Genomic DNA, 27,310 nt, shown 5'->3' on the forward strand with positions numbered 1-27,310 from the left:
TTTAACTATCCAAATAAAAAATAGATATATATTTTCCTTTCTTTAACTTTCCAGTTTTGTTCTTATCATGCTTTCTTTCTTTTTTTTCCTTTAATTGTATTTTTTAAAGGTAAATTCATTCATTCATTCAATGAATAAAACCATATAATTCAGGAGAAAAAATAGCAAACACTCGTAAATGATGATGGACAAACTCTACCAATACAATAAAGACTTTAACCTTAGCATCAATAGAATATTATGACACATTGACAATCGACTTTGTCACAACTCAAGAACAATATATTTAGCGTGATTGCGATCACTTAATACGATAAAGAAATCAATCCTGGATAGTTCAAAGCGACGAACAAAAATTGACAAAAAAATTAAACATTAACCGAACTTTTAAAGAAAATTTCTCTTTCAATTGTGACTCTAAATAATCATTTTTCAACTTCAACAACCTACAACAATTAACATCCACTAGGGTTACTGCGGTTGGAAAAATTGAGTATGCAAGAGAATGCTTATTTTCCTCTTTGTGAAATTGAAAGAAGCAATAATATGTAAAAAATTAAAGACAACAATAATAAACAAAATTTTGTTGATGTAGAAAACCCAAATGGAAAACCACGTGACTCTAGTCCAATGCAAACTTGCCTTCTACTATTATATAACTAGGATTACATTCAATATCTTATCTAGTTAGAATGGTTTACAATTCTCACATAATGGTAACTCTCTCTCTCTCTTGGTGTAACTCACCTGTGATTGTGCTTGATACCTTTTTTTTTTTATAGTAAAGCAATAAAGTTCCCAACAAACGTCATTCATAGCATCTAGACAAATTCACCATAAATGGATGAATTTTGAAAATGTAAATTTGAATTAATAACGTACATGAATGTGGATGATTCATCCTTAACACGTGATACACCTTCGTTGTAATAAGGTTCATCTACCTTATTTGTAACGAGGGATGCACCCAACAACTACTTCAATGTTTATGCTAATAACTTGCATTGCAAGAAACTAAATGTTATCACATTAAAAATTAAAATCGTCCCTCTAAAAAGGATATCTATCTTTTCAAAGAGAAATTGACTATTTCATCAAGAACTTTGGTCATTTGATTTCACATTCTACATCACAAGCAAAGAATTATCTATTGAACCGTGAACGTATTCTAAGTTCAACGTCCTTGATATCCTATCAAACTCTTCCTCACGAATATAATCGATTTTATCAGTCAAAACTTCAGCCACCGTAATAAAATCTAAAACAGCTACGCCCCAAACTTTGGCCATATCGACGACGAAATTAGCAATCCTCAAACTCGGGTAATCAATCACTCTGGCATCCACCTTGAGGTTCGGTAGTGCGTCGGAGACGATCATCACGCTAAACCCGGACAACTGAAAATCCAACTGCACGATGACATGAGTCACAAATTCTGGGGTAATGATTTTGTCTACCAAAAACTCAATGCCATAGGCTATGACGGAAAGATGATACCTTAAATTGATACGTATTTGAATAATGGCACTGCCGGCGGCGACGACAGTAGTAGCGGCAAATAGATAGTTTGCCTTTGCTTCATAGATTTTCAATAAGCAGCCGACTTTTGACGACGCCATCTCTGCCATGCTCACACATCAGTCTTTGCTTGCAGAGGTTTTCACTTAAGTTCTTGAGAGGTTATAATTATATCGATATTAAGCTAATTATTACACCGCCATAAATATTGTTAGAAAATTGGGTATTTTTGTATGAGTTACGTGAAGAATAAGAAAATTATTAACTCTAACTTATTTAATTTAGATCAATGGGTCGTGGGCCTTTAGGGGAGAGATGAGCCGGTTTGGGATGCCATGGTGGGTGTTTATATAAGCTTTTTGTTCCATGAGCCCAATCCATTTCACTACTGATCTAGCCTAGCCTAGCCCATCAGTCCCTCTACTCTTCCAAAATTTGAATTTGGTACATGTACTTTTATTTTTAGGAATTTAATCCTATGCTTTGTAGATTTCAAAATTTTCATCCATGTTACACTGTCAAAATTTTTTGTTAAATTCTGATTCATCCACAACATTATTACTTTTAGTTACAAAGATACTACAATGAAAAAAAATCATTTAGGTCCTTTTAAAATTTTTAAAAATTTAAATTATTAAAGGTAAAATTGCATTTTGGCCCTCCTTAAAGTGATAAAAATTTGATTTAATTTTTTAAAAATTATAAAGATAAAAGCTATTAAAATGGTGAAACTGCATTTTTACTATCGTAAAAATTACAATTTAATTTCGCCCCTCTAACTTCACCCCTGGTTGTGAGGGAGGTTTGAATTCGATTAGGATTCATGTTTTCTCAATTTCACTTTGACTCACATTTCTCAAGTTCATGCTGATTCAGATTTTTTAGTTCGTGTCAATTCATTTTGTCTACATCTGATTTGATGTATCTAATGTTTCTATGACTTTGAAAGATTTTCAGGATAAACAAGATGGTCGATGATGGTTAAACACACCAATTTGTGAAATCCATTCTGGTGAATGATGCCTAATTGTGAAACTAACTCATAAAGTGACGCTTGCTTCTTCTTCTTTTTTTTTTTTAACATCTTTTCGAGTATGATTGATTCCAGCTAAGCACTCAAATCATTTAATATAATTCTCACAAATTATTAAAACAATGAATGAGATAATATCATTTTATATTTATAATTATATTGCACTCAATCAAAATTTATACACTAAATTACACATTGAATATAAAATTATGTATAATTTTAAGATTTATCCGATTAAAAAAATATGATTAAACAAGTTTAAAATTAGGCATGTAAATAATTAAAAAAAATGTGTGATATAAAACTTAATCAAATAACAACTAAACTTAATTTGTAGATCACTACATATGAAAAAGATGAGAAATTATTTTATGGACCATTCTCACCACATAATCCATGGTTCCTTTCTAATTATTTAATGACATTTTAGTGTTTTTTTTTCATGTAATTGATACATAATTTTTGGTAAATTTTCACCCTAAATCTTGAATCTCTAATCTTAAACCCCAAAACTGAACCTTAACCCTAAAACCATGTTCGGGGTTTGAGGTTTGAGGTTCAAAATAAAAAATTTACCAAAATTATGCGTCAATGGTATAGCAAAAAATTACTGAAATATCATTAAATAATTGAAAGGGAACAATAAATGATATGATGGAAAGGGTACATAAAATAATTTTCTGTAAATTTTTTTTCGTATATTCTATTTTTTCTCCAACATTTTTCGCTGATTCGGAATTGTCGATCGAATGTTTTGTTTAAACTTGAAACAAGAAAGAAAAAAAAAAGAAGCAAGAAAAGGGAGACATATTCTTGCGGAAAAGTAACAGGTAAAGAAAGTAGTAGCGTCATCTAGTACACACTATTATAATTGAATTGATAACATTAACGTTAAAAGCATAAAGTAAAAAAAAGCTGAGGCTTCTTTTTTTTTCTTTTTCCTGTTTGATTGTAGGGAAAAGCATCCTTCATCCCCCATCCCCCCTTTTCCTTTTTCCATACATACTGAAGTTTGAGCTTTGAATAGCATCCTCAACCTCTACTAATCAAATTAATTTCACTATTTTTTTTCTTGGTAACAAGAAATAAAAGCTTCAATTACAAGCTAAACTACAGTATCTATGTTGGATAGCATAACTCGTCTGTCTGTCCGTAATTGATCATCAACCAGTGGAGGGGCATCATGAAATATTCTCGAGCCAATAGGAGAACCTTTCATCAACCCATCTAAAATATCAACAGTCGAGTTTACATCTCTTGGTATTTGTTTAAAGAGCACTCTCCATTCGCGTTTGTAAAGTTCCTGGATGTGCACAAATCAAGTCTCTATTAGAATGTCCTCTACGTTTTTCATGAACCTTTAATAGCTTGCGCACTATCTGTCTCAATAATAACATTAGGCATTCATGGATTACTACATTATATATCGTCAATTTTCTTTAAAGTAATATATTCATTTATCAAAGTGTATAATAAGGGAATAAATTATACGAGGATTATCCTAAAAAGTATGGTTTTTAGGCATCACTAAAATAGTGCCACATCATTAAATTTTAAAAATAATAAAGTATTATTATACACTCATCTATATCTAATATCTTCTTCAACTTAATTTAACTTTAATTAAATTACTTACAATAATTAAGTTTTTAAATTATAAACAAACATCTTTTTTCTTTTACAAATTTTAATCATTTTGTTTGTTTTCCATAAATTAATATTTTTTATTTTTTTGCAACCAATTTTTTTTAAAAAAATAGTAAGTTTTGTGTAATTTTTTCCATGTCATTGACACATCATTTTTATAATTATTCAAACCTTAAAACTTGAACCTTGAACCCCGAACTTTAAGATTCAGGGTTTGAGTTTTTGGTTCAAAGTTCAATGTTTGGATTCGAGGTTACGAGTTTAGGATTACAGATTTAGGGTATAATAATATTTTATTATCTTTAAAATTTATTGATGTGACACTATTTTATTGATGCCTAAAAGTTATACTTTTTAGGATGAATTTAATATAATTTATTCCCACATATGTTACTAATACTACTTAAATTAAGTGATAGCACAAATGTCCAACAAGATCATATAAGGGCATGATTCAAACGGAGTCAAATACAAATGTTGATATTAAATCTTTGGTGGTAATGCACCACATATGGTCCAATCCGATGAACAGTTCTCGTTCCAGACAGTACTTTGAAAATTTTCTCGATGAAATATAGGTAACGCCACCAAGATTGAACCTGAACTAGATGGCGTTTTCTTCTACGAGCAGCACATAGTACTGATAATCTATTATTACTGTATTATATATGTCCAAAACCCTTGAAAGAACATATATAACCTATCTTTCAGAATGACGTCGATATGGAACATGGTCAGATTCAGACAGAACATAAGAGCTTCTCTTTCGGTGTTTTTTTTTTTGTGGTTGAGATCCAAGAACTTCTGCTAGCTCAAAGCATATGCAAATGGGTTATTATATATGGTGTTGGGTGCAGCAGGGAAGGTGATATATAAATATAGAAAAGCGATAGTGTAGCATCTTATTGGTGTCAGATTTTGCATGTGCAATTGTGACCAGTAAAGTTTTGGTGTAGGGGAAGAGCTGTTCGAAACTCGAAGGCTTTTTTTTATAAAATTAATCCAAAAAATTTAATTAATTATATAAATAACCTAATTTTTTGATTAAACACGTAAAAGACTTAAAATCTACAGTGAAAGTTAGTGGAGCCATAGAGTTTTGCGCTACCAACATGTCACGTCAATATTCGGGATAAAAGAATCAATTTTTTGATGGGGCCATGTAGAATGACGCCACTTGTATAAATATCAAGAAAATATTATAATTTCTGAAAAAATAGAGGGACTTTAAAAAAAATTTCTATTTCCTGGTGGAGCCAAATAAATTCGCGCCACCAGTTTCCAATGTGATTTTTTTAAAATTTTCTAAAATTTTAAATATATTAAAAAATGTTAAGTATAATTAATTTTAAAATTTTAACATATTTAAAATGTTAATATACTTAATATATATTTTTAATAGGTAAAGACAAAAATGATTTTCTTAATATATTTAAAATTTTAAAAAACTTAAAAAAATTGAATATATTAAAAAATTAAATATATTAAAAATGTTAAATATAACCAATTTTAAAATTTTAAAATATTTTTAAAAATTAAATATATTTAAAAAATGTTAAGTAAAACCAATTTTAATATTTAATATATTTTTAATAGGTAAAGAGAAATTTTTTTTAGTATATTTAAAATTTTAAAAAACTTAAAAAATTTAAATTTTAAACATGTTAAAAAAATATTGAGTATAACCAATTTTGAATTTTTAATATACTTAATATATTTAAATATATTAAAATTTTGAACCTATTTAAAAATTTTTAAGTATTAACCAATTTTAAAATTTTAATATATTTTTTAATAGGTAAAGACAAAAAAAGGTTTTCTTGATATATTTAAAATTTTAAAAGGAAAAAGGGGTGGGCAACTTTGGAAACTGGTGGCACCAATTTATTTGGCTCCATCAAAAAAGAAATTTTTTTAAAGTCTTTTTATTTTTTCAGAAATTATAATTTTTTTTTAGTATTTATACAAGTAACGTTATTCTACACAGCTCTATTTAAAAATTAATTTTTTATCTTGGTTGCTGATGTGGCATGTTAATGGCGTCAAACTTTTTAGCTCTACCAACTTTCACTATAAATTTTAAGTCATTTACGTGTTTAATTAAAAAAATAGGTCATTTATGTAATTAATTAAAATTTTTAGATTAACTTTAAAAAAAAAGTCAAACTCGAAACCCGATGGTGGTTGTGTTTTTAGGCTTAAAAACGCGCAGCCACATGTAATTCAGTGTTTTGTATGACAGCAGACAAAGGTATGCTACAGTATCGCTTTGCAGAGTGGGCAACCATGTCTGTCTTCATCTACTGTTGACGCTCTCATGTTGTAATATCATTTTTACATCATTTGCAACATCCCTACAAAACGACAAGCCTGTGGCTGTAATAATAAATAATTAAACATATAATAAAAGAAGAGAATATATATCTTATTCTTGCATCATCCGGTGACATACCACCTTTTGCCCGTTTGTTAACTATAGTTAACTCTTCCGTAAATCTTTAGATAGGGTAGGAATACTTTTTAAAAGTATTTTTAAAATAAAAATATTTTTAAATAAACTGTTTTTTTTGAGAGAAAAAGTGTCTCTCAAACTAAAAATTGGTTCAAAAACATTTTTTATAGAAGTTTAAAAATTTTAGTTTCTCGCTAAAAGTGTTTTTTTCCTAAATATCTGAGAAGCATTCTTAATCTAGGCATTAGTTTTATATATAAAAAAATCGATTGGAAATAAGAAAAAAGAGGTATAAATAGAGATGACAAGATTCGAATTGTATTAATCTACTTCTATTGAGGGGTTGTTTATTATTATTATTATTATTATTATTATTATTATTATTTAAAGTAAAGGCATGTGCAATGGAACTATTGCAGTAAAAATACTTAAGTTAAAGTATGTGTGAATTCTTTGTACTTTTCGTAAATTTAAAATTTAGTCTCTTTACTTATTAAATTTTAAAATTCAGGTCCAATTATAATATTGTTAATATTATTTTGTTGAATTTAAGTTCATTACAATGTTATTTTTTTAATTACATGGCTACCAATGGAGTATTTTTTTTATTTTTAAATGTCATACGGATAAATTTAACAATGTTAACAATTGGATCTGAATTTTGAAATATGAAAAGTAGAAGAACTAAATTATTAAAAATAAAAGTACAAAGACTAAATTCTAAATTTATAAAAACAAATTAATATGCTTTGTGCTTTTAAAATTACTAATTTTCTTTTTAAAACATTTTATCGATTCTTTTATACATGTTTAAAACTAGTTTAGAAACAATACGGATATAATGGACATCCATAAACCTTGTAGGGTGGAGTTAGATGAGACCATCCCTATCCAGTTCAGTTCCATTGTAAATGTATTCAACACTCGTACTTGAGTCTAAGTTATTATCATGAACTAACATATTATTTTTATTTTTCGGTTTAAAAAAAGTTTCAGTGAAGGAAAGTTAGTCCGAACCAAAGCTAGGACATATAACATGCTTCAAAAACTTTTAATGATAGTATTTATAGATCATTTACTAAGGGTGAGTTTGGATGGGCGGTGCGTTTACCTGCGGTTAGTGTAAAAACAACGGTGGATGTGAGATTAGATGCTGTAGCAACACTGTAGCGTGAGACAAAAAGTAGGCTAAACGCACCGCACCACACCGCATCGCACCCAATCGACCATCCAAACCCACCCTAATTTATTAATATACTAATGAATACTTAATCACTTGAACCAACGAGATCAACTCACATTATAAATAAACCAATCCTTGGTTGGGCAAAAGCCCTAGTGAAATAGTTTGCAAGTGAGTGACCACCACCCATGTATGTATAAATATTAAAAAATGGTGTAACGTGATAGATATTTTGGTTTCACAAGTGTTATATAAATAGGGAGATAAGATCTGATGTTATATTATTATATAGTTGTCAATATATGCATATACGCGGTATTGCACTTTAACTTTAAGGAAAATGTAGAGCAAATAGGGGAGGGGACAGACGAATGTGTTAAGGCTGCCAAATTGCTTCCTTTCCAACTAAAAATGAAAAATCTGGAGACAGCAAGGGGGTAGCTTTTGTGTATCATAACCAGCAAAAGCCCCGTTTTCCGTCCTAAACTTGGCAGGGAATTAGATTTCAGCGCCACCGATACCCCGGCCCCCTCTCTTTTTCTAATGCATTTCAAATCTCAATTCCACATCATTTTTAAATTCGATAATCCTTATGAATTGAGTCTTAACTCGATTTACATGGATAATTGTTGTCAATATAGGAAGGCGTGGGTTCGAGTGTGTTGAAGTAGTTTATTCTCTTATTTATGGGCTGGAGAGGGACTATGGGTGGTTTTAGGCATTGTGTCAAAAAGAGCTGATATTATTAGAACCTATAATGAGATTGTTAAAAGAATATTCCTATAATCCTTGTAGTATGTTTTTAGGAATAATATTTAGTACACTAAGTTTTTAAATTTCACAAGCAAGATTAATGGTTGACAAATGTTCTATAGGGATATAGTAAAATATTAAAAATATATATTTAAAAATAAAAGACATACATGACAATTTTTTAAGACAGCTTGTGGAATAAAAAAGTATACTACTAGTATACCAAATAGTAGCCGATGACTTTATATAATGGATGCATAAGAATATATATTTAAAATGTATCAATATCTTATATACAAGATTTATGGCATACTCACAATATAAGTGAAAATTTTATATAACAAATATACTTATTAAAACTAAATGACGTTTTGGTTGAAATCAAGGACGATGCTAAAAGTTTTTCTTTGGAGGGCTGAAATTAAATTATAAAATTTTAAAGGGGTTAAACTACAATTTTATCTTTGTATATACTTGTTATTTTAGAATTTTAAAGGTATTAAACTGAAAAATTGTCAACTTCCTAGGGGGGATAAAGTGTATTTACCATTAAACTAACGTATAATTTTAAAAATTTTAAGGGACTAAAATAATAATTTGTCATTTTGGTGTCGTCCTTGGTTGAAATGGTAAATTTAACGGTTTGATATGCACAATATTTTTTGTTCAAATCTCATTATATATATAAGGGCAAAAACACCTTACTAATAATATAACTTGCTTGGTAAAAAAAAAGGTTTCTTTTTATAATTTCTTAATTAAGTTGAGACGTAATTGATGGGTGATACCAACTTAGGGGTCTTATTATAGTAGAAAGGTGTTAATTATATAATGTAGTATCCTTTTGGATGAAAAATTGGCAAAATTCAAATCACTCTATGGATTCCGAACCCAATCGCTTCAAGTAAAACGGAATTTAAAAAAAAATTGATGTGGGGTAGACTTAATTTTTGGACCGTGAATATAAAACAGATATAGTAATTGCCAACCCTCTATATCAAATTATCATTTTATCCTCTTATATATAACCATTAAAGAAACAAAAATGTAAACAAATGTTTTAGAAATAAAAACTTAAAACCTTTTACATAATCGAATTTTCCCAAACTAAAGTATATTTTATAGGGATTGTATTTAAATATTTATTTGCTTTTAAAAAAAATTAAAATGTTACAAATAATTAGAAAAAAAATCAAATTGAAGTGGGCAGACTAAGATAGATATATCTATCCAACATCCATGGAAGTGATAATGATTTTCTATATTGCTTCCAGAATTAGATTGGATCGGGGTTGGACCCGTTTTATCTATATATATTTTATTTTTTTAATAATTTATTCAATTGAACCGGATAAATCGGTCAAGTTAAGAATCATGGTCTGATCGGTTCAGTCATTGATTGAACTCAAAAAGTGTTAATTTTTAAAGATTACACATCTATAATGAAGCGAGATTATAAGTGATGAAACAAAATGTACCAACCGTCTCGTTCCATTGCTATAACTAACAATGTCATGCATGCAAGGCAAAGGGATAAAGAAAATGAATGATGCCTATAGAAAGAAGTACATGCACGTGGGTGGAGATATAAGAAATGGAATAGATGTGAATGTGCATGATAATATTTCATATATATTACAGCTTTTGTAAAAATTAAGAGAGAGAGAGCTTATTATACACATTGGTTGAATTAGAGCTAATTAATCACTAAAAAGAAGAGCATAATTATAAGGTGAAGATAATGGGGGTGTTGTTGGTATTAAGCTTGTAAATATATTACGCAATTGGGACCTACACAGACCTTGCCAATTGTGGCTTTGGAATCCCGACCAGTAGCATCTCAATAGAAAAGGAAAAGAAGAAAATTAAAAAAAAAGATTGATTTTGATTTTCCCCTTTGTCACCACGTTATTATTATTATTATTATTTTTAAAAAAGAAAAAGCTAGCTATTTTTCCACACTTGGAAATTGGAACGTACATTGTTCAAGAATGATTTTTAGGCTTCAAAAAGTTTATTTTTATTTTTAAAAAATGAATAGATAATGAATAAAGGGCAATACGATAGAGTTGGTAATGGCTTGCCGTATCAGAATTTTTGGTAAAATAAAAAGAAAAGCAAATTACAGATAATGATTGATCATATGGTATCATGGTTGATCCATCTTTCTTTTCAGCTGAAAATTATATAGTTACGTATTGAAATTATGACAATCTTTTTATGTATAGGTACTTATGCATGGTTATCACTAGACTAAAGGTACGTCACCCATATAAAGACCAATGGAGCTTATCTTTGAACGAAAGCCAATTTCTTGGATTTATTACACATTTAAGATTTCAGTCCTTTGAACAAAAAAGAAAAAGATATCGGTCCAAGATTATGGCTGCATTTGTTTTTCTCTTTGAGTAACTGTACATTATATTCTTATGAAAACCATTCAGGTTTGAATGTTGGAGACGGGGTGAAGTTACATATTTTGAGGTCGAGATTAAGTTATATATTTTTATGAGAGTTAAAATGTAATTTTATCATTGTTTTGGCTTGTATCTTTATGGTTTTTAGAAGGAATAAATCAAATTTTAGCATTTTTTAGGGCCAAAACTATAAATTTACCATATATTAATTTAAGAGTTTTTGAATTTTAGAGGGTCTAAAGCATCAAATTTTCATTTAGGGGGTTAGCTAGGGTTCTGCCTACTCCTCTCCCTTCGTCCCTCCTTGGAGATGACATTATTAAGAGTACAGTCATGAACCCCTAAAAAATAAATTTCTAAATACTGTAAAATGGATATGAAAAATATTTTAGTTCTACAAAAAGACAGTGAATCCTATGGACTCGTTAAAGTTTTTCTGTCTATTAGTTTTGCTCATATTAGTAGATCTGGTAATCTAGTTTCGTTCTATTTAGCCACTTGGTTACAAATTTGTAATGACATTTTCTATCTTGAGTTTGATTATCCTAGCTTTTTATGCAAGTTTGTGCTTAAGGGATGCTAATTCTATTTAATGATATGGATTAACTTTTTCTTAAATGAAAATTGGTATTAATATTTGCATAAGTATGCAAAAGACTTGCCAAGCTCAATTGGCATGAGCATTATTGCTAATGTAGGAGGGTGTGGGTTTGAGTGCGCTGAAACTCATTATCTTCCTATTTATGAGTTGGGGAAGGGCTATGATTAATTCCAAATCTTATCATTCTTGAAAGAGTCGAGGTCTTGCCTATGCCCTTGGTACTCTCCCTAATAATATCTTTTTCTAACCTCTTGTACCTTGCTTTGACTTTGGCTAATTGATTCTTACCTTTCAAAAAAACATAATATTATTTATGGTAAACAATAATATACATTTATGTGAATGCAATTTGTGGGAGAAATGTCATTTCCAAAACTTGAACTCTGAAATTTAAATGTAAGCATAGAGCTCTTAACTACTTGCTTCTTTATGTTGTTGGCAAGTTGTTTGTTTTCTTAGATAAACTTTATACAAAGCATACATTCAATTTCATATGAACTCAAAAGTCTAAAAAACTAATGAGGCATTGATTGTATTGGTAAGTTAGAGGCTCTGCGATTTTGAGTGTCAATATTTGAATCTTATGTAGTGTAAACCATGTGTGGGCTCTATTCATATTTTTGGTATTTTCATGTTCGTTTTACGATCCATGTTCAGGATTCCTTGCTGCCCTTTCTAACAATGTCGTCTCCAAAGTTTAAACATGCATTCTCTCTTGGGTGTGCAATTGGCCTGACACTGCACCCAACACTTGTTGGTGGCTCTATCTGTTAAAATTAATGAACCTTGAACCATATAACTAAAAAATACACCTTTATTCTATATTTCATATTTCTAGCTTATATGAACTATGTATTTATAGCTTTACAATATATAACAACTAACTAAACTAACTTGTATCCTATCTTAACACTCCCCCTCAAGTTGGCGGATGGAAAATATCTTTCATCCCTAACTTGGAATTAAGATACACATGTTGTTCAACACCTAAAATTTGTCACAATGTCAACAATTTGCTCTTCAATTGAAACATGTGTCTTAATCAATGCTTCTTGAAATTTTCTCCTTTACAAAATGGCAATCTATTTCTATGTGCTTGGTTCTCTCATGGTAAACAAGACTGGCAGCTATTTGTAAAGCTATTTGATTATCACAATATAGCTTCACAACCTTTTCTACCTTCACTCCTATTTCTTTAATCAACCCTGTTATATTTCAGCTAAACCCACTGTAATGCTTCTATACTCTGCTTCCGCTGAAGACCTAGAAACAATTTCTTGTTTCTTTGATTTCCAAGAGATAAGTGAATTCCCCAACTTAACACATAAACCAGAAGTTGGTCTTTTGTCATACCTTTCTTTAAGGTCTTTCCACACTAAAGATGCAAAAGAAGCAAATACTATGCCTATTGAAAACTCTTTAGAAACAATATTCAAACTCCAAGAAAGAACTATAGCATTACATTGTTGCTCAACATATTGATCAATAAATGTTATTTAGTTTTTGATAGGGCCTATGAAACTTATAATGGTGTCAGAAGTCAAATATTGCTCATGTAGCATTTGCCTACAACTAATCAAGCTTCCTTGGTTGGTTAAAAAAGAGTCACAAAGATAGATTGCTCCTAGTTCTAGTAGCTTTCTAGTAGCTTGTAATAAGTAGTCATGTATGCAACATCTCAAGATGGTCAAAAGAAAAGGTTTAATGGAACGTGTGACCATTGTAAACTAAAAGGCAACAAGAAAGAACAAATCCCAATTTATTTTTAGCTAATAAATCTATTCGCATTGATCAACTCCAAATGCTATAGATTTCTATCCTTGCTTACCAGTGTGACACAAGAAATGCACCTAATGGAAGAAGATACAAGGGATGATTGTAATCTAACACCTCCTTACTTATTGTTGTTGTTGGTGCATTTTTTTGCTTCTAGATTCACTATCGTGATCCAACATTCTAACTAATAAAGCAAGAAAACAAAGAACAAACAAACAGAATATCGGGCAAGATCACAGCAAAATTATGCTTAAACACTTGAGTAAACAAACCAGAAAGCAATCTTTTCTATTAACAGATTGTCAACCACAAAGAAACCATTCAAGAATAACTCCGAGAATGACTAAAGCGAAGGCTTGTCTAGCTTTGATACCATGTTAAAACATATGAACCTTGAACCATAAAACTGAAAAATACATATTTATTCTATATTTCATACTTCTAACTTACACGAAAGGTGTATTTATAGCTTTACAATATATAACAACTAACTAACTTGTATCCTATCTTAACACTATCCCTAGTTATATCTAGAATTATTATGATTTAAGTTGTGTTCCATTTGTGCTTTACAATGATTAATTCTAATATTTAAAATTGTTATAGTTCTACTGATAACTCTTTTATTAAAAAATGCAAAATTTCGTGGAATGAACATGAAACCAAACACATGGGACATCCTTTAATTGTTCTAATAAATATATATTAAAGCTCAAAGTTTCAAGTCGTTGTAGTGTCTATATGCTCAAAGTTTAAGTATAAGCTCTGGTCAAAAAGGTAAAAAAAAACCCAACATGTATTAATATATATTAAAGCTTTTTGTATCATGTTTTCAAGGAAAAGGGAAAGTTAATGGGGGAACTCGAGGCAGTAATAAAAGTGTTTGTAGTTTGGAAAAAAAATGGTATTTGAGTATGATGAATCATATTTTTGTTAATCTGTAATTATAATTTTTTTAATAAAATGTGGGCATGCATGCTTTTATTGCTATGAGACAAAACATTAAAAAATTCCTCTCGGGCATCCTGAAAAACTCATCTTTTCCCTCATAATTCTCCATGCATACTAGCTAGGTAAAAACGCTTCAATTCGTAATAGAAACTCGATGAAATATTCTAGTTTAGAGTGACCCAAACAAATGCTAGCTAGCATCCTATGCTCTAGTACTTTTACCGGACTCGTTAAGTGATTCTACACTTATTTCGGTCTTCGACCTATTTTAGATTATGACCCATTCAGAAAATAAAAATAAAATTTTAGTTGCAATTATAAAGTATGCGTGGGTTTTTAAATATATATTTATTTTTTTTAGAATTATAAAAATTATAAAATGTAAAAAAATCCCACACTAATATTTATTAATTATTTTAACAATTTAAGATTTATTTTTTAATATTTAAGATGAATGTAGATACATACATGTGCTAATAACATTAACATTTGAAAAAAAGAAGAAGAAACTTTAACATTTGATTAATGTACCACCACAGTGGCAAAAGGGTGATTAATTTGCTTGCTATTATCTTTATATCTCCCATGCATCATGCATGAACTCACTTTTTGAGCACTAAAACAAATCCAGTCCACTGCATGAAAAGATCAAAGAAAGCTTATAGATGAAGAAAAACTTCCTCCACTCAAACCCTAAAATATATAAAGAAATAAATATATAATATAATAAAAACAAAAAGCAAAGATGAGGGAATGAAGGAATAAGAATAATAATTATAATAAGAGCAAAAAAAAAACCAAAACAAAAAGCCCTCTATCCTCCCCACCTTCCTATCTTTCTTTCCTTCTGCCTCTCTTCTCTTTTAATTCTCTTCTTTCTTTTGCTTTCTTGGTCTTCAGTATTCTCCTCCTAGTGTCTATGGATTCTCCACCTTATTAAAGAACCCATCATACTTTATAAAAAGAAAAAAAAAATAATTACCATGGTTTTCTCATCTGTTCCAATCTATTTAGATCCTCCCAACTGGCAGCAGGTAAGGGTTTTCTTTTTTTGTTTTTGTTTTACATCTTTTTTTTCATCAATTTCTATCCATAGTTTGTGTTTCCCAAAGTAAAATAAAGCAAATTCAAAAGATAAATATTCCTATTCCTTTGTGATCTTTTTTACTGAATATACCAATTATTTTTCTTCTTTAGTAAAGATTTACTTTTGCTTTTTTTGGGATTTTAGTTTAAATTTTCTCCATTTTTTTTAGCAGCATAATCATCATCAACATGGTGGAGTTGGTACTGGTAGTACTGAAAACCCTCAGCTTCCACCTCTTCCTCCACCTTCTCATGTTGGAGTTGGTGGCGCTGGTTCTATTAGGCCTGGTTCAATGGCTGATCGAGCCAGGTTAGCCAAGATTCCACAGCCTGAAGCAGCTCTGAAATGTCCAAGGTGTGAGTCTACTAATACCAAGTTTTGCTACTTCAATAACTACAGTCTTTCACAGCCACGCCACTTTTGTAAGACGTGTCGGCGGTATTGGACTAGAGGGGGTGCCCTTAGAAATGTTCCGGTAGGCGGAGGATGCCGGAGAAACAAGAAAAACAAAAGCAGCAGCTCAAAATCCACAGGTTCAGCTGAGAAACAAGGTGGTTCTAATTCAACAAATGCAGTTAATAATAATATTCCTTCTGAAATCACAGGCCATTTGCCACAGCAAACCCCTCATTTGCCTTTCATGGCTTCGTTGCAAAGTTTCTCTCAGTTTGGCATGGGAAATATTGGGTTAAACTTTGGTGGTAGTGCTAATGGAGGACAAGCTGAGATGGGGTTTCATATAGGAACCAACTCAGGCATGAGTAGCCCTATTTTATCATCAGCAGGTCATCAGCAGTTCCCTTTCTTTGAGCCAACAAACGGTTTGTATTCACTTCAAAGTGAAGGCACGGAAGGATCATCTTCAATGGTGGGTGAAAGCCAGCTTCTTCGTTCCATAACTTCAAGCTCTAGGGTTTCTCAGCTAGCTCCAGTGAAAATGGAAAACAACAACAACCAAGGGCTAAACCTATCAAGATCCATGATGAATAATGCTTCAGAGAATAATCAGTACTGGGGAGGAAATAATTGGACAGATTTATCAGGTCTCAACGCTTCTAATACTAATCATCTCTTATAGTTTAAAAACCTGATCTTCAAGCTGTCCAGTTATCAAAACAGCTAGCTTTAATGACAGATACATATATATAGTTTGATCACCTTGACTGGCACACAAGCTTCCATCAAAAAAAGTAAATAATGGGTGGTGAAAAATTGCAAGGTTAAGTGCAGAACTTATCATCATCATCTATCGAAGAAAAAACAAAGATTTGCAGAATTGATGTTGCATGTTTCATAGTTTATATATTGGTTTTTTTTTTTAATTTGCATGGGTTGTTTTCTGATGTGTTCTATATGTTTATGTGTGATGTTATGGGATCTTTTATCTGACATTATAAACTAATTTCCTCTGTGATATACATAGCCTTTCTCATGTCTGCAAATCATCATATTGCTCACATTTCGATAGATCTTTCATTAAATATTCTAAAGCTTCCATGGTTGACACTGTTGTGTAAGTAGCATAAAATCATGCTAAATTTTGGGTTCCTCTATGTATGCATTTTCTTGGAATTCTAGCTGAACAACAAATGCCTAGCTGCACTTGTAAACCCCTATAACAGATATATATATAGAGATTATCTTCCTCTTCATTGATGCATTTTTATATATTGACCATTATTTTGAAATTATAACTATTACAAGTTTTATTTTACCATATATGCACAGTCCACCATAAGCATCAATTCCATGGTGTCTTTAGCAATGTTCGTTGCTTCATGTTGCACTTACACTTCTTGTTTGTCTGATATACTTACACATATATGTGTGTGTATAATATTTATATTTGTTGATATATATCATGTCTTTAGCTTTCTCTCTCTCTCTCTCTCTATATATATATATATCCATTTCTATTCTTTTATGCAAGGGAAGTTAAGATTTAGATACATAAACATATATATATATTCACAATATTTTAGTTCATCCTAGTTAGTGGAAATTTCATATTTATAATTAAGTATCATTGTGAGATATATACATAAACATATTGAAATGTGTATTTCCATTCTTAAGATCAATTTTTTTCATAAATTTCATCAAATAATTTGATTATAACTTATATTTTTAAACATAAATATATGGCTTTTGTAATTATCGTGGGAGTTAAACTCTTCAATTTTTCTATATTTTTTTCCAATATTAAAATTTTTTAAGTTAAAAGACGAGAGAATCCAAGAAAACGCCAAAAATACCACTCAAAGCCATGCAATTCTATGTTGAACCCAAGTATTCTAGAATTTATAGTTTTTTTTTATAGAAAGAATAAATAATAATTTTTTATTAACTGTGCATGGTCAAAAGAAGTGCAACCTTTTGAACATAACTCTTTATTTATCTTTTCAGTATGCTAACCTTCAAATCTGATATCAGAAAATGGAGCATCAAATTTAATTAAAAATAATTAATTAAAGGTGCAAAATATTTCCACTAATAATTTGAAAACAATATTTTGTCTTAAACAAAAAAAAAAAAGAAGAGGGAATCAAAGGGATGTAATTTGCTTCTTCTTTTTTCTGCAGGGACCAAGACCTTGCACCGACGAATAAAGCAATTCATATGATAATTTTGGAACATTAATTTGAAAATGACATTAAAAAAATCAATTTTATTCAACAAATGCTTGGTAATGTTAAATTAATGCTTTTTTTATTAATTAAAAAAATTAGTACATTAATTATATATTTTTATAAATATCATCTTAATCACGATAAAAATACAAAAGAAAAAAAGAAAAAAAAAAGGTAGGATCCGGAGATAAAGAGAGATGTCTGATAGTGAGTTGGTCATAGAACTTTAGAAGAAACAGTTATTTGTAATAAAAAGTAAAAATCTGTGATGACGAAATTGTGGGGTAAACGGAAATTAGAAAAAGGGAAAGAAGCTGAGAGAAAAAAAAAAGAAAAGGGAGAGATAAGGTTTTTATTCGGTGGTGGTGGTGGGAGAAATAAAAAATTAATTTTATGTTATGGGCAGGGATAAAATTAAAAATTTTGAACTAAAATGGTCTTAATTGAATAAATATTGTCTTATAGGGTCAAAAATGTATTTTTTGTATTTGGCCGAAGTTAAAAAGATTAAACTTGGACTCTTAATTTTTTTAAAAAGGGACTAAAAGGAAAATTATACCATTTAATAATGGAGGCGAAAGCTCAGCATCTCTTTTAACTTTATATATAACGTTACACATAAAACTAAAATTCTTTAATATTTATTTGTATTTTAAATTTATTTTTTGAATTTAATATTTTTATCTAATCTTCGAAAATAAAGGATAAGACTTTAAGCACTATTTTTTTATATTAAAAAAGCCTAATAATTTAAATGGTTGACATTCAATATAAATTATTTTTGGTAAATTATAGTAAAAATTATTAAACTATTAATAAATTTACGTTTTAGTCACTATAAAAACCTATAAAATAGTTTTCATTTAAGTCACTGGGTTGTTAAAATCGTTGTATTATGATTTTCTCTATTTGCACCACATGTAATAATTGAAAGCTTTTATTCCCATTCGCTTGTACAATTCAGTTTTTTATTTATGAAATAGCTTTAAAGTCATCAATCTGTAAATCAAAATCGAAATAACTTTCTTCTTCGATCTTCGACATTGACCATCAGATCGCTTGAAACCCACTAATCAATCTTCTTTTTTTGAAAAAAAAAACTTAACAACCAAATGATTTAAATAAAAACGTTCTAATAGTTTATTGGCTAAAATGAAAATTTTCAAATATTTCAGGTCTAAAATAATTTTTTTGAATTTTTTTTATGAAATAGCTTTGAAGTCACCAATCTGTGAATCAAAATCGAAACAGTTTTCTCCTTCGATCTTCGACATTGACCATCAAATCGCCTGAAACTCACTAATCGGTCTTCTTTTAAAAAAAAACTTAACAATCTAATTATTTAAATAAAAACGTTTGAATAGTTTAGTGACTAAAATGAAAATTATCAAATATTTCAGGTCTAAAATAATTTTTTAATAGCTTAGTGACCATTTTGTAACTTTTTGAAATTAATAACTAAAACGTAAGCTTATTAATAGTTTAGTGACTAAAATGAAAACTATCAAATATTTCATGTCTAAAATAATTTTTTTAATAGCTTAGAGACCATTTTGTAATTTTTTAAAATTAATAACTGAAACATAAGCTTATTAATAGTTTAGTGATACTGGGAGTAATTTACCCTTATTTTTCAACGCATTTTAAGAATTACATTTTTTTTTTGTGTGAATATCAATTATAAAAACTTAAAATTCTCTGACCAAAGTGGAAGGGAAACCGGGTTTCCAGGTTTCGATCCCAGTTGACGCGCTCCATCACCTAAAAAGGAGAGTACGACCGAAGGATCCGGTAAAACGGTTAAAAAACAACTAAAAGTTCTTCATTAGATGTTTTTAAATTTCAAAAAAGGTCATCATTTTTAAGTTACCATTTTCTTTTTCTTTTGGAACTCAAAGGCGGGTAGCTGAGATCGTCTTTCTCCGGTTTCCTCATTGTTTTTGTTTTTCGCAGGTGAATTTCTCTTTAGTTTCTGTTTGATTCCTGAGAAAATATAGGAAAAAGAGAAAATACAAGAAACTGACATTTCAGATTCCCGTTTCCCGTTATTTTCTAATTTGATTTAATAGCTCTAGTTTCGATCTTCGGTAATTTATTGTTCTCTGGCTTCTAATGACGGCATACATTGATGTTTTGTTATTTCCACTTTAATAATGTTTTGAATCTAGTTATCGTATCAATAAAATAGATTAAAAAAAATGAGAATGTAAGATCATATGAAGGGTCTGTGTTCTATGACTAGGCATAGTTTTTCTTGAACAAAATGTTTGTGATGGATTGTTTATAGTTTGGATTAGGAATTCTGTCACAAACTTTATTTTGTATATAACTTCATATTTTATCGTTGAACGAGGATGATTTGGTCTTGGTTCATAACTAATTCAAAGCATGCTTGTTGAAATGTGGATTGTTTCTCTGTATTGTTGTGATGTTGTTCTTATTTCCAACGTTTTAGTTAATACAAGATGGCTGATGGTGAGGATATTCAACCACTTGTCTGCGACAATGGAACTGGAATGGTCAAGGTAACAGTTTAGGATACTCTATCATGTTTCATATATATATATGATATTTTCTAATGATGTGTTTCTCTCTTTTTAGGCTGGATTTGCTGGTGATGATGCTCCAAGGGCTGTGTTCCCTAGCATCGTGGGGCGTCCACGTCACACTGGTGTGATGGTTGGTATGGGTCAAAAAGATGCATATGTTGGGGATGAGGCTCAGTCCAAACGTGGTATTTTAACTCTGAAGTATCCGATTGAACACGGTATTGTTAACAACTGGGATGATATGGAAAAGATTTGGCATCATACCTTTTACAATGAACTTCGTGTGGCTCCCGAAGAACATCCGGTTCTTCTTACCGAGGCGCCTCTTAACCCTAAAGCCAATCGTGAGAAAATGACACAAATCATGTTTGAGACCTTCAATGCTCCGGCTATGTATGTTGCTATCCAGGCTGTTCTCTCCCTATATGCCAGTGGTCGTACAACTGGTAAGCAATTTTTTACTGCAATCCATCTATGTTGCTCTGATTTTGGGGTAAGTGTTTGATAAGGGTAAACTCAATCGTTTCTATGTTTTCCATACATTTAGAGGGATGGACTTGGAGTTCGATCTTTATATCCTTTATCTAGATATGTGCTGGATACATGTATTTATGGAAAAATGAAGATGCGGAGCAATATGGCTCTTAGTATCTTGGATAAAACTTGAGTTAATTATGGAAGAATTTGAAGTGCTCTGATGTTGATTCCCATTTCTACCTATAATTAGTACTTTGCTCATTTTTCATCTATTAACCATTCTCTAAAATACTTGATGTAGGTATTGTTTTGGACTCTGGAGATGGGGTGAGTCATACTGTCCCCATATATGAAGGATATGCCCTCCCTCATGCCATCCTCCGTCTCGACTTAGCGGGTCGTGATCTTACTGATGCCCTTATGAAAATCTTGACTGAACGTGGTTATTCATTCACCACTACAGCTGAGCGTGAAATTGTGAGGGATGTGAAAGAGAAGCTGGCATATATTGCACTCGACTATGAACAAGAGCTAGAAACTTCCAAAACTAGTTCTTCCATTGAGAAGAGCTATGAGTTGCCTGATGGCCAAGTGATCACCATCGGCGCTGAGCGCTTCCGATGCCCAGAAGTCCTTTTCCAACCTTCCATGATTGGAATGGAAGCTGCTGGCATTCATGAAACCACCTACAACTCTATCATGAAGTGCGATGTCGACATTAGGAAGGATTTGTATGGAAACATTGTTCTCAGTGGTGGAACTACTATGTTCCCTGGAATTGCTGATAGAATGAGCAAGGAAATCACTGCCTTAGCCCCAAGCAGCATGAAAATTAAGGTGGTGGCTCCACCTGAAAGGAAATACAGTGTCTGGATTGGAGGCTCCATCTTAGCATCTCTCAGTACTTTCCAGCAGGTATTGTTCACTTAACAGACTAAATGCTTTAACTCTTACAAACAGAGGCGAACTCAAAATTCTAGCATTTTTCAGGGGCTAAACTATAATTTTACCATTTAAAATTTTATGAACTTTGAGGGGTCTAAAGAAGCAATTTCCCATTCGCCCCTGCTTATAAATGAGTCGGACTGTGAGGGATTTTTAGTTTCTTGTGCTTCAAGAAATTCGATTTTCCAGAAACTATTAGGTTAATTACACATGAATAGAACAACATTCGTATATTTTTTTGATCTTGATTCGGTTTTAGTCATATTCGTACTGAAAACATCTACTCATTGTGATCGGAATACAGATGTGGATTGCTAAGGCGGAGTACGATGAATCCGGCCCCTCTATTGTGCACAGGAAGTGCTTCTAATTCTTCAAAGAGTGCAAGAGGCGCAAAAGTAATGTCTTGTTTTTTTATTTGGCAAAACAATTGCAGCTCGCAAGCTTCTTTTTTTTAATCTATATGCCATTTCTCTTTATTCTTTTATTTATTTTTTCTTTTAATGTTCATATTGTCGGAAAACAATGAACCAAGAATGGCGGAGATGACGATAGTGTTGAAAATTCTCTCGTTCTTATTTAAGTGTTGTTGAATGAATTTTCCATTCAAGAACTGCCATAAGGGTAAATGAAAATGAATGAATTCAGAGTTATTCTTGTCTCTTAGCTTCTTTAATTTTGAAATGATCTTTCTTCTTCTTCTTTTTTTTACCTTAACATGTTAATTTTCAAATAGAGAGAAATCCTATGTTGTACCCTAATGGCAAGGGTTAATGGTTATGATATTATTTTGAAAAAATATTTTGAAGTTTAGTAAAGGCATGGGAATTGGCTTTTAACAGCTTTTTGCTGATCTTCGGGGTTCGATTTCAGCTAGAAAATATGGTCCACTTAATTCAATTTAATTTGGTGGTAAAAAAATTAATAATTTGAATCTAAATTCATCCAAACTTAAAAACACAGTAGATTAACTTGACTTAAACTTGTTATATTTTAATAATCAAATAACATGTCCCAATTCAAATGACTTAAACTTAAAATAATCTAAACTCGAAATTGATCCAATCCAAAATAAATTCGATAAAATATATTAATTTTGATTTTTTTTTGTAATTTTATATATTAAATATTAATTTAATTCAATTTTCACAGATCATTATAATTATTATACAATATTTTTTTATATTAACAAGTTATAAAATAAATTATTGTATTCAGTAGTTGGGAGAATTTATGTTAGTTTAAACCATCTCAAAACGTGGCATAAAAAACAAATTATTTAATAGATATGAATAATTTTTATATAACATTTTAAAGTTATTATTGTTGTATGAAATAGTGACGCAATGTCATTTGTATCTATTTTTCAATAATTTAATATCATATCAGTAATTTCATCACGAATTTCAGTATTTTCGTCCTGAAAAAGATTAAATCTAAATGAAAATTCTGATCCCTAAACCTTAAAGAATAAAGATCAGAATGGTTTCGAGTATCATACTAATTACAAACTAATCTTCTCATACGGATATCAATCTAGATAGTTCATCTAGAAATATATCAATAAATTCTTTAACCATCTGTATCTAAGACATTAAACTATTAAAATAAAAAAACTATTCAAACGAATTGATGAAAATGAGGAAGTATTGGCGGCAGTATCAACAAGCTCCGAGGAGTTGTAAAATGATTGTTTTTCATTGTAATTGTTATAAACATATTAATTAATAGGTAAAATATATGTATAGAAAAAAGAAATTTAAGATTTAAATTACTTAAATTAGTATAAATGATGAACGAAAATGACGTTATCGTAATTACAGAGCAACTTGTGCTTAAAAACCAGGGCGACATCCCACAGTTATTATCATCCAACCTTATTACAGCAGAAGCTTTGGGTTTTCTTGTTTCTGTCCTAGATTCTCGTCCCCATCGCCATAAACGACCAAACACAGAAACACTTTCATGGCTCGCAAATTCTTTGTCGGAGGCAACTGGAAATGCGTATGTTTCTTCCTCTTTTATCAGTCAAAAACTCAATTAATCAATGTTTTTTCAGCTATTATTCCATCTGATTGTTGCAGAATGGAACAACTGAGGAAGTAAAAAAGATTGTTACCACATTGAATGAAGCTGAAGTTCCTTCCGAGGATGTTGTGGGTTGGTTTTTTTTCTTTTTCTTTCTTGTCTGAAATTTACTGTCATTTGATTACTTAAACAAACATTTAGTTTGAATAATTTATCAAATTTATGTTGTGTTGTGGCAGAGGTTGTTGTGAGCCCTCCATTTGTGTTTCTTACACTTGTGAAAAGCCTATTGCGGTCTGATTTCCATGTTGCTGCTCAAAACTGTTGGGTTCGCAAAGGTGGTGCTTTTACTGGGGAAATTAGGTATGATTTGATGTTGGGTTATTTGTATCATTGTTGTTGATTAGGCTAGTTAGACTCCAGCAATGGTCGATGTTTGTGGTATATTAGCGATCAACTTAGCTGCTACTCTTTGAACACAGTGCTGAAATGCTTGTTAATTTGGGCATTCCATGGGTTATTATTGGTCACTCTGAGAGAAGGGCTCTCTTGAATGAACCCAATGAGGCAACCGATACGACTAGGTTCCTATTATTTCGTAGTTTCGAGTCTTGTTTTTTTTGTTTCTTGAGTGACACGATTTTGTTTATATTCCCAACCCTTGTCTCTGTAGTTTGTCGGAGACAAAGTAGCTTATGCAGTTTCTCAAGGCGTGAAAGCGAATGCTTGCATCGGTGAGACTCTTGAACAGCGAGAATCGGGCTCGACCATGGCTGTTGTTGCTGCACAAACTAAAGCAATCGCTGGTACTTTCTTCCGAAATGTAAAAGAAGCAAAGCCGATTGTTTGTTTCGTTTCATATATAGGTTTTAACCGCTAATGCTTGTTTGCAGAGAAAGTAACAAACTGGGAAAACGTTGTTCTGGCTTATGAACCTGTTTGGGCCATTGGTACCGGCAAGGTCGCGACCCCTGCTCAGGCTCAAGAAGTAAGTACTCGAGGCATATATCCTTTTAGATGAGTCTTCACTTTTGCATTGCACGTGTTTTCCCATAAATGATGAATGCTGATTGCTATCATATAACTATACCAGTCATGTATCGAAGCTCATGTCATTGTGTGTAATCATGTATATTCCAGGTTCATTGCGAATTGAGGAAATGGCTTAATGACAATGTTAATTCCGAAGTTGCTGCATCTACTAGAATCATATACGGAGGTATTTTTCTCGACTGCTTATTGATGTTATCCGAGAGAAAACAAGTAAATCGGGATATAACCGTGGTTGAATATGCATCCATTGCACCATAAATGAAGGTTCTGTTAATGGAGCAAACTGCAACGAATTGGCTGCACAACCGGATGTGGATGGCTTCTTGGTTGGTGGAGCTTCTCTCAAGGTTAGCAATGTTCTTTCTGTTCCACTGGTTTAATGCCTCGTCTTAACCGTCTCCTCCGCCGTTTCCTGAATCAGCCCGAGTTCGTCCATATCATCAAGGCTGCTACTGTGAAAAAGAATTGAAGTTCAAATCAAGGAATCACAGCTTAAAACACAAAAAATAGCTTTGAAACTGAGAATAATGTATGATGAACCAGTAATTTGAGTGGATCGCTTTCATTCTAATCGATCTTATTTCGGCATTTATGTAAGCTAATCCCCTTGGGCTTAAATTTTATCATTGAAGTCGGGTTAATCTTGGCCTAATTGTGGGCAAACCTGCCGTTTCATGCCAAATTTTTGGCTTATTATATTATTTGGTACCTATATTATTTTTTAGTTCAATGTGGTACCTGCATTTCATAAAAGTTATACATTTTGGTAGCCAAAAATAAAAATTTTTATTTTTTAATGTTTGATTAAGTTTTTAGGGTTGATTTGATGAAAACTAATTGTTAATTACTAGGTTTAAATTCTCTAAATTTTGTTAATAGAATAAATTTAGTGCTATTTTAATTTTGAGTTTATTTTGTTAAATATAATCTATGATTATGATTTTTTTTTGCTTTTAGGATTTATTTAATGAAAGTTATTTTTTAATATTATTAATTAATTATGAATTTTCATCAAATTAACCATAAAACTCAAATTAAACATTAAAAAGTTGACACTGTTAACTTTATATATTAAAATATATAATTTTCGCCAAATATTAGATAAAAAAATATAAGGGAAAAAAATTCTAACTCAAATACCAATTGATGCACTAAGTCTAAAGGATTTAATCGTGAAAATTTGTTTTATTGTTTAGTGTTAATATACTATTTGGTTTATGAGTTTGGCTTCAATGTTCAATTTGGTATTTAAATTTTTTTTGTCCTGATTTAATACTTGAGTTTGATCTCAATGTTCACTTTAATACATGATTTCTTTTTTCAGTTTAAGTACTTGAGTTGGCTTCAATGTTCAATTTGAGGATACTTGAGCTTTTGTTTTGTCCCACTTAAGTATCTATATTTTTTTACTAGAACATCCTTTGGACCACATGTAACCAATATTGATCTAAATACTAAATTGAACATCAAAATTAAACTCAAATATCAAATGATATATTAACCCTAAATTCTTAGACCAAGTTAGATCGATGTATTTCAAACTCGACTCTATCCATAAACAAATACTTGGGATAAGGAACGTAACATAAGCCGAATTCTATATTGTCCTAAAAGCTAACCAATAAGATGTTTGAGAGAATCCATATTGATGGTTTTCTTGGAGCCTAACCCTGAATTAACTTTGTTAGTTCAAATGGAGCCTAACCCTGAGGAGGTTTCAACCAAAACCCAATCAATCTTACAACATGATCCATGTAAAACAAGTCTGAGACTAGTTATTCAAACTAAATCGTAATGATGACGAACCAAGGCATTATAAAAAAGATTACCCGAATTTCGAAACTGAAAAAAAGGACAAGGAGTATCAAACAGAAGTGGAATAGGATGCAGCATGCATGCATGAGCAGTTCAGCTCTGAAGCACGTCTATGGAAGGTTAGCATCCTAGGTCTAGGTTGACTGAATCAAATGAACCACGATTTCATCAATTTATAGTCTGTAGGTAGGACGTTCAAGCAGCTGCTACAGTGCCTACGAAAACTCCATGACCCATTTGTTATGTCAAATCAAACATTGGTGTGAAACGTGAACTGTTCTCATCATTCTCCCCCTTATGGAAACGCCTTGGAAGGTAGCTGATAGGCATGCATGTCATGGTGATTTCAAAGTTATCATGTGGCGGTAAAAGTACGGAAGATTCCTGTAATGTAA

General features: G+C 30.9%; 3 protein-coding genes across 4 annotated transcripts; all 3 read left to right on the top strand.

The window, feature by feature from the left end:
- Positions 1 to 14,935: 14,935 nt before the first annotated feature.
- On the top strand, positions 14,936 to 16,832 carry LOC107932459 (dof zinc finger protein DOF2.2). Of its 2 annotated transcripts, none has more exons than XM_016864447.2 (2): positions 14,936 to 15,365; positions 15,591 to 16,832. In XM_016864447.2, exons 1-2 carry the CDS (start codon positions 15,315 to 15,317, stop codon positions 16,494 to 16,496), a joined length of 957 nt encoding a protein of 318 aa, XP_016719936.1. In that variant the 5' UTR covers positions 14,936 to 15,314; the 3' UTR covers positions 16,497 to 16,832. The 2 variants fall into 2 exon arrangements, with proteins under 2 accessions (XP_016719936.1, XP_016719935.1); XM_016864446.2 differs by having other exon boundaries at positions 15,129 to 15,365; positions 15,588 to 16,832.
- Positions 16,833 to 19,878: 3,046 nt separating this feature from the next.
- On the top strand, positions 19,879 to 22,672 carry LOC107932458 (actin). The gene is made up of 5 exons (XM_016864445.2): positions 19,879 to 20,001; positions 20,504 to 20,573; positions 20,650 to 21,043; positions 21,376 to 21,989; positions 22,324 to 22,672. Exons 2-5 carry the CDS (start codon positions 20,514 to 20,516, stop codon positions 22,387 to 22,389), a joined length of 1,134 nt encoding a protein of 377 aa, XP_016719934.1. The 5' UTR covers positions 19,879 to 20,001; positions 20,504 to 20,513; the 3' UTR covers positions 22,390 to 22,672.
- Positions 22,673 to 23,658: 986 nt separating this feature from the next.
- Positions 23,659 to 25,848, top strand: LOC107932466 (triosephosphate isomerase, cytosolic). Its single transcript, XM_016864455.2, has 9 exons — positions 23,659 to 24,023; positions 24,104 to 24,179; positions 24,287 to 24,410; positions 24,530 to 24,614; positions 24,721 to 24,853; positions 24,941 to 25,035; positions 25,188 to 25,266; positions 25,365 to 25,447; positions 25,522 to 25,848. The coding sequence occupies exons 1-9, from the start codon at positions 23,985 to 23,987 to the stop codon at positions 25,567 to 25,569; spliced, it is 762 nt and encodes a 253-aa protein (XP_016719944.1). The 5' UTR covers positions 23,659 to 23,984; the 3' UTR covers positions 25,570 to 25,848.
- The last annotated feature ends 1,462 nt before the right edge of the window (positions 25,849 to 27,310 follow it).

The sequence above is a fragment of the Gossypium hirsutum genome, chromosome D08 (genome assembly GCF_007990345.1).
Source record: "Gossypium hirsutum isolate 1008001.06 chromosome D08, Gossypium_hirsutum_v2.1, whole genome shotgun sequence".
NCBI classification, from domain to species: Eukaryota; Viridiplantae; Streptophyta; class Magnoliopsida; order Malvales; family Malvaceae; genus Gossypium; species Gossypium hirsutum.